This window comes from Verticillium alfalfae, genomic scaffold (assembly GCF_000150825.1).
Source record: "Verticillium alfalfae VaMs.102 supercont1.8 genomic scaffold, whole genome shotgun sequence".
Classification (NCBI taxonomy): Eukaryota; Fungi; Ascomycota; class Sordariomycetes; order Glomerellales; family Plectosphaerellaceae; genus Verticillium; species Verticillium alfalfae.
The window spans coordinates 1233577-1241668 of record NW_003315031.1 but is presented as its reverse complement, the minus strand read 5'-3'; the positions used below and the strand labels follow the sequence as shown (position 1 = coordinate 1241668).

The 8092-nt window shown below is 56.7% G+C and overlaps 2 protein-coding genes across 2 annotated transcripts; both read right to left on the bottom strand.

Annotated features, from left to right (window-relative positions):
• Positions 1 to 1889: 1889 nt before the first annotated feature.
• On the bottom strand, positions 1890 to 4738 carry VDBG_06797 (binuclear zinc transcription factor; the record flags this gene model as incomplete). Its single annotated transcript, XM_003003189.1, has 6 exons — positions 1890 to 2915; positions 2979 to 3464; positions 3541 to 3843; positions 3900 to 4116; positions 4166 to 4451; positions 4513 to 4738. 6 exons carry the CDS (start codon positions 4736 to 4738, stop codon positions 1890 to 1892), a joined length of 2544 nt encoding a protein of 847 aa, XP_003003235.1.
• Positions 4739 to 6200: 1462 nt separating this feature from the next.
• On the bottom strand, positions 6201 to 7028 carry VDBG_06796 (predicted protein; the record flags this gene model as incomplete). Its single annotated transcript, XM_003003188.1, has 3 exons — positions 6201 to 6428; positions 6684 to 6897; positions 6970 to 7028. The coding sequence occupies 3 exons, from the start codon at positions 7026 to 7028 to the stop codon at positions 6201 to 6203; spliced, it is 501 nt and encodes a 166-aa protein (XP_003003234.1).
• Between the last annotated feature and the right edge of the window lie 1064 nt (positions 7029 to 8092).

Sequence of the window (8092 nt, the reverse complement as noted above, 5' to 3'; positions counted from 1 at the left end):
GGGAAGCGGGTCATCTCTGCTGCTGCGAGTCCTGGCCTTTCTATCTTTTGGGGGGGGGGGGGCATGGGTTGAGGGGACTGACCTTTGCGCGAGAATATTGTAACCCGTCCACGTATAACAAGCTTCCTCGTCAGTTGCGGTCCTGTGAAGGTAGACATTTGTAAATTTCCCTGTGGGCGCCCCCGTCCCGTGTGCAGACCCAGCATGAGAGAAGCATTCATAGCGATGGCCACATACGAAGACGACGGGTCACTAGAGTTGTTGGCCGAGGGAAACGGCCATGCCGACAGAACGAGTAGGGCGTTGATGGCGGGCAGGTCGAGGGGCGGCGTCATGGCAACGGCCCAGACCTCTCGCGGGAGGTTCTGCGCCAGGAAGGAGAAGAGCTCTGCATCGCAGGCGTAGGCGCGACAGGCGACGGTTATGATGGTCCAGAACAGGATAGGACTGGCAGCGTAAACCCTGTTGGGTTCACGAATGCGCACGATGGGAAAGTAGGGGTGAAAGTGCTTGAAGTATTGATCAAAGTAGTACTCGACTTCCTCCCCGGGGAGGACTTTGGAACCCAGCGCCCTCGGCTGAGTGGGCTGGCGCGGTTCAGACGTTGGGGTCAAATAGGCCTCTGTTGCTAGTGCGAGCCGGGCCTCACCTTCGGGGTTCTGGGGAGATGGCAAAGTTGGCAGTGGTGCTCTCGGCCGCTTAGGGAGGGATGAATAGGTTGTGGGGCTGACGTCTGGAGACGGCCCCGACGCCGGCCCTGTCAGTCGGCCGTGCGGAGTCGGACTCGGCGTCAGCCCCGGCGCATTTTGCACGGCATTTTTTATGGTGAGCATCTCCTTCTCGAGCTCCTCTAGCTTGCTAACAGAGAGCATAAGTCAGTGGTATTTCGCTATGAGATGCAACGGGAAAGAGCTCGGTGCTGCCCTCGACCGCTCACACACCTTCGTCGCGTCGTGCGCTTGTGCGACCTGTCCACCACGCACTGGATCCCAAGCTTGCAACAGCGGTGACATGACTGATCAGGCGCCGAGCTCGCGTTGCATTTGACCTTGAATGCATCATATCAGCAGGACTGCACGACCTTCACAGCAGGAGGTGTAGAGCCGCCCTGCCGTGGGAGCACAAGCCTGGGCTAGTCCGGCGCATTGTCTCTGCAGGGAAGATGACTGCTGATAATAGTTGATGGCAAGAAAACATACCTGGAGTCGCGGCAGCTCGTGCAGGCCGTATTCCGCCTGACCCTTGTCGGCGTCGGGTCCGGCACCGAGGAAGCTTTGTCGGACATAGGGGTCTCTACCTCGTATAAGCTAAGGTAAGGAGGAGGTACCTAGGTAGGTACTTAGCCGCACCAGGCTACGGAGGCGAAGTCGCACCTCAAACGACCGCTCTGGATGTTCTCCCACTGACTCAGGAGGGCTGAGAAGTGACAATACAGGAGCAAGAGACTACCAAAGGCTTGGTCCTCCGATCAACTATATTCAAGGGCTCGATTGATCGCATTCGCGGCGCCCGGAACATCATAAGGCATCAACCAGCGTCGGTGCCGAATCGGCAAAGTGACGGTCACGTGAGTTCTGTCTTACCATGATCAGTCTTGACGCCAACACTGCCACACTTGTGGACTACGCACTGCATAATCCTTCAAGGCTCCCATCTTCCTGCAGCCTTCAGTAGTATTCCAATACACCAATCATGTCCATGTTCCTCGCAAACATGATCTTCCTAACAAGTCTGGCATTGCATTCAGTTGCTGCCTGGAATAGCCCGCATATTGCCCCAGCGTCATCCTACAACGCCTCCCATTCCTTGGTCACTCCCCACCCAGGATATTGTTCTTGTACAAGACGCCGAAATGATCAAACCCGTGACGCCGAAAATATAGAACTTGTTCAGTTCGTTCTGGCCCCAGCCAGACCTGCCGATGGCCAACTTCCCTCCTCGTTTCCTGCCAACATGGTCCACGGGTCCACCCCCGACGGTCCAATCCCGGCCCCAGCAGCCCCGGCTGCGCCTAGCGGCATGTCTCCCATGTTGTTCTCATCAGGCGAGAACATGAATGAGCTTGGCATGCCGAAAGCGCCTGAGAACGAAGGTGGAACTGCCGACGTGAGAGGCGGAAGCCCTTCGTGGGTCAGCGAACCGACACCCGTGTCTTCGCCCTCCACGAACCCCATGCTCGGGCCAGGCGTCTCCCCACTCGTGGCCTGGGAGGGTGTGCTGATATTGTACATCGAAGGTGATGCCGTTGTGCTTGTCCTATGCGGCAGGACGACTGGCCTTGTGTTGGCGCGGGGTGCGATACCCGTGGCGCGAAGCAGACCGCTGCCGTACATGCCTCGCCCCGACATGCTAAAAGATTCGTGGGTGCCCACGTCGTTGAAGTTGATGTTGTCGTACTCTGAACCCGGGTCCTCGGGAAATTGTGTGGGTTGTGCCGGCCGCTTCCTCTTGCCCTGCGCGTCTTGCGCTGGATGCGGCAGCACATCGCTGAACCCAGGCGGATCATTCAGCTCTTCCACGCCCGAGCCAGACTGTCCCGGGCAAGCATTGGATGGGTGGCGGTTGCCGGGAGGCAATCTGCCCGAGAGCGGTGGCTGGATCCCAGTGTGCTTCGTCAGATAACTCTTGACGAGCAGGGGAACATTGGGAGACGACCATCCGAACGCATTCCTGTGGTTCGCCAAGCTTGGCAAGTTGATGACAGAGGCTAGACCGTTCATCTCGATGTCGGCGCAGATTTGTTGCAGGAACGCCTGCGTGATGAGATGGTTTTTGGCAATAGATTCCATGGCGTTGATCAAGAATTCAAGGTTATTAAAATCAGTGCGCGAGAGCCCGGACTGCGGGCTTATCTTGACGATGTAGACATAGACTGATACGGCACAGTACATGGACAGCGCGGCGAGAGGGCTTTTCTGCAAAGCCGTTAGCAGTGACAGACACGAGCGGACCGACAAGGCACGGCGGGGTAAACATACAAACCCGGGGCTCACATGACTCGATAGCCGGACAATGTTAACGATCTCCTCTGCCGCCGTTCTCAATCGTGATTGGGACGCGATACGCAAAGACTCGGGTAGATTATAGGTTTCGACCTTCTCGACGGCGGCATGGTGCAGGCAAATGATACCGGCATGTAGGTTGAGGTTGGTGTGCACGGCTGTCGGGTTCCGCAGGTTTTTCGGTAGGCGGAACTTTTCGGGCATGAACATGAATGCACTGGAGATTATGTTATCAAGCTCTCGGTGTTTGTGCCAGAACCCTCCAAACTCAACGTCTTCCGGGCGGTCTGTTGCCTTGGTTCGGTGAACATGCCGTAGAATCTCGTTGAAAATGTGGCATATGATGATCGCGCCCGAGAACGTCGAGTACCAAGCCCCAGAGAAAGCTTCTGCTAGACTGGAGGTCCTCTCCTCGCGGCACTCGTTGAAGGCTTCTTCTGAAGAAGGCAGGTTTGTTGTGATCTGGCATCATAGTTTAGCACTGAGACCAGCAGGGTACACTGAGACCAGCAGGGTACAATGCTGTCAAAGAACTCACATCGTGGGGATCGATCAACGTCGGCCACCCAGTAGATATACTTGCGTGGCAGTCAATCGTGAAGACACCCCAAAACACTCTGCGGCGCTCCTCAACGTCCGTCCAGTCCTTGGGCGGCGCCAGTGTAGGAGCCATGTCGTGTCCAGCACCGTCAATTCGGTGCAGGCCCATCATCTCTACAAGACGGACTGCCTTGGCCGAACTCATGGCAGCTCTAGTGAAAAGCATGCTGCGCGCCTCGGTCATCGCAAGAAGTCCCCATGTCTGGGCGTGAGCTATCGTGACAAAGTGTTCGCCATAGCCCTGGAACGAGTGAGCTTCTACTCGCGTACCAAAATTGCATTGCTTTTCAGACATACCCGCATCTCATCATTGTCCGCATATTGTCGAGCACGCTTGTAGAACACGTCATGATATTGCGAATACTTCTCATGACCACTAGACGCTGTCGCCCAGATGGCATACTGTAGGCACATGGGGGGCCTTTTATGCGGTACCGAGTAAAAGGCCTGGAAATACCGTCCCGGATGAATCATGGGAAGAAAAGGGTGCTGACGCTGAAAGTATGTGTTGTTCCTGGCCACATCAGCATTGGTTTGTTCAAGAAAAACATTCCAGGACTTACATTTCCTCCATCAACTCAAAGGGGGGCAGTGGCTCCGTTAATCCAAGCGCCATCAACTCCCCCGACGGCACGAACGTTGAAGGCACCTCAAGGCCTGGAACAGCCGCATTCTGCAGCAGGCTTTCTGATCCTGGGATGGAGGCGCGATGTTTTGCCATTTCAATATCAGGATCAATGAGGAAATCATCAAAGACCCCTGTCGGCCATTGATCTTGCGGAAGGTTGGCCCAATTGGCGGGATTGAATGGCCTTGTGTTGCTCTCCTTGAGAAGACCTTCGACCTGAGCTGGAGGGAGTGAGTGAACGATTCACCAGGACTGCGAAAAAGGGGCAAGGCGATGAGATACCTAGCCTCTCTTCCAGCTCTCTCACATTTCTTCGCTTGAAGGCCGGCTTTCTCCTCGACTCAGGATATATGCAGTCGCCATTGACCTTTCGACAGCGACTGCACGCAGGCCTCACTCTGTCGCATTTCAATTTGCGAGACCGGCAGGTCACACAGGCCAGAGACTCGGGGTTCTGGATCCCGGCTCCGGAGCCTCCTAGCTCAGCCGGGGCAGTGTCGTAGTTCATCGCGGCACGGACACGGAGCAAATGCCAAGGCGGTCGAGTCGGGGGATGACGGCACAGAACGCAGGTTGCCCACACACGGAAGGCAAAGTTCAGGAGGGAGAGCAAGGAAACGCCAAAGCCGTCATCGAGTCGTCAACAGGCATAAACGCCTCGCGATGACTGCTGCAAAGCAATGGGCAGGCATTCTGCTTCCGGTACGTACTGCGCGTCCGAGTGCGGAAAAATGTTTGACCGAGAAACGACACTGCGAAAGTGGAGACAGAAGCGGCGGTTTCTGTAAGTCTATGACGACGTTGTCCGAGCTTAATCACACAGTCAGCGATGTCCGGAATGGGCTCAACGCTGTCAAAGGCCAACACAAGACGCCAGACCTTTGAAAAGTCTTTTACCTACGCTTCAGCTTTCAAACCCTCAACTCGTATCTTCATGATCAAAGGCCACATTCTTGAGCGGGAACCCACATGTGGCGTATGCACTGAGCGTCACTTGGGTTCTCACTGTGGTAGCACTCCTGGCTGGCTGTGTGCCTTCATTGACGTTTGCCTCGGAAAAAGGCGACAGCAACCGGATTGGCAGAGGGTCCTACTTTAGTCCCGACGATCATTTGATAGAGCTTCTTCATTTTTTGCACAGCCTTCCAACCAGAGCATAGGCATTTCAAATCGAAATTCATTGAATGGACCGCCAAGTTGAGATCGCTGAATCCTGGTGTTATCCCGGGTCGGGCTTTTGACCTCTGTGCCCGTTTAATCGGCTCTGTGGTCCTTGCCGAGCCGCTGCTCACTTGTCCAATCCTGTCAGGGCCAGAGAAAGTCTAGGACATTAAGCCGTCGGGTTCCTTCTTGACCTGTACACTCGGAGGACGACTGTCATGAATCGAGGCGAGCAGATCATCCGTCAAGACACGACGCTGTGTGTGGTCAACTCGGCATGTGCCATGACGGAAGGTTTCCGAACCACGGCGACCCGTGACGTAGCAGCAGCTAACGTGGTGCAGGTGTGATTTGAGATGGACAACCGCCACTGCCTTGGATCCCAGGTTCTGCCAAGCTAAAGCTAGAGAGGTTAGATGTAGAGAGGCAAACGCGTTCGCCGCTAGTACGCCGGCCGGCTAGCAGCGCCCCTTTCCCTCCCTAGGTCATGGCACCGGGACAGTGAAAAGGCCACCCCAGCTCAATACCGGATGAGGGCCGGAAACAATTGCCCACGGTGGGTGCTTGACAGCCACGAAGAGCCCGTCTTGTTCTAGCGCACATGAGGCGGATGGCCAGTTTCGGCCTGGGTCCAAGAGGAGTCGACACCAAGGCTTCATATTGGCGACTCGTCGGACGGGTCTGGTCTCGTTGCTGGTCAGAAGCCCCCTCAGCTTGTCGGTTGACACGAGGCGGCGTCATGTTGGGGCTTTCCCTAGGCGGCCAGGCGGAAGCAAGTGTGTCCTAAATGAGACAGTCTCGATGAGACATTAGTCCCAATGGACTGCTCGACGAGTCCGTGTTAGGCGACGGGCCATACTGGCGGGCTGGTTCTGACGCCTGGTTTGGACGTAGCGCGCGGGGCCGAGCCGTACGGTGAAAGAGGGCTCCAAGCGGGGGCGGCGAATCAACAACGGAGGACGGCGGGCTAGCCAGGCGTGGCGCCCAAGTAGAACAGGTGCGGACTCGAAAAACTTGTCGTCAAGCGGCATCGACATCTGGGATGTGTGGTGGTAGTGGGGGGCTGATCTTGGATCACCGGCGTGAGGCGTTCGGCAGGGTCAGCCCGGCGACCTTGTTAGCTGGCCGCTATGGTAGGAAAGAGATCACTGGCAACGCCTGGGCGCCGAAAATCGAAAACGCACAGGCTCTCGAACCAAGGTTAGAGATGTAATGAGAGGAGTCTGGCTGGGGCTCCAAGTGGTTTCACTGAAAAATCACGATGGCCGATATGCTGTCCTCCTTTCGCATACCAAACACCCTGTGGAGGGTCTGGGGTTGGGAGGGCTAAACCCGCCGGCGGAAGCCAGGGAGGGGGGCTTGATCGAGGCTGTGGCTGAGGGAGAGCACAATCTTGATTGTCGCGGCAAACCAGGACTGATTCGACACATGATTGACGCGACTGCTTGGTATCCAGGGGATCGACGGCCGAAAGGCGAAGATAGCCAGGCCTGGGCCTTGGGGAAGCTGGGGTTTAAGTGTGTAGAGGGTACGGTGCGCATGGCGTTCCAGGTGTATCAGGACAGAACTGCTACCTACCGGGTATCCTGGCTGCACTGGGGATCATCCCAGCTGCGTGATGGCCTTGGGCCATACATTTTTACCCTGTCAATGCCATTTTGTCATGATAGTTGATCGCGAAGGACACTGTTTCGGATACACGGCAGACGGCGCGAGTAGGCGAAGAGCGTGATATCACAATCTCTCCCCGGCCCGTCCCAAATAAAGCCCTGTTGGTTGAGCCATACTAGGAAACAGGCCTGGGGGCAACACCGAGGGGGGAGGAGGGGAAACGTGCATGTCGCGCACCTACGGCCAGGAGAGCTTCGTGCCGCCCTGTCTGCTGGATACGACCTCTTTGTGCTGGTTGTTGAGGTAGTTGTGCAGAGGTGGGGTGGGGTAGCTGGCACTCGCGTGATGAAGCTGCACCAAAGATGAGACGAGGGGCGACAGCTGTCATATCTTCTCGAAGGATGAGAGTTATGCAAGCTTGTTTTCAAGCCCATCTCTGTAGGGCAATGCCAAGGACGTGGTCGAAAGGCAAAGCGGCCGAGACGCGAGGCAGAGGCGTGGATGTGACCGAGCGTTGCCCGCTTTGCCTCTTGCTAGGTGGACGGACTCGGGGCAGAAACGACGCCAAAACATCCAGGATGAGGGCAGAAATTTCCGACATTTCGCACCGTCGTGGAATTAGCGCAGAGGTTGTTTTGGTGGTTAGGGTGGTAGAAGGGGGCAAGCTGGTAAGGCAGGTTGTGACGCACGATGGGTCCAGCTTGGGTGGGCGGACGGAGGTCAACATGGGAGAAATAACACTTTCCGATGTGTCGTGTTCGCCGTGGCTGGGGGCAGATCGGCTAAGAGCGGGCATGATTGGGTGGAATCCAACGCGGCGACTCGGGCCAGTGCCCAGGGTGCCTGCCCCAAACACCCCCAAGTACCGCGCCTTCAAACGATCGCCGCCGTTCACGCCCCCCTACCCCCCCCCCCACCCTGTCCTGCCCTGTACCGATTGTCCTGAAATGCCCTGAAAGCCCTGATCCGCCGGCCCTGATTCACGGCCGGTGCCCACCGTGGCCCTGCCTGCTGCCCTGCCTGGGTAGGAAGAACCCGTCCGTCCACTGTTTCCCTCCATTCCCCTGTTGGTCAGGAACGTCCCACACCC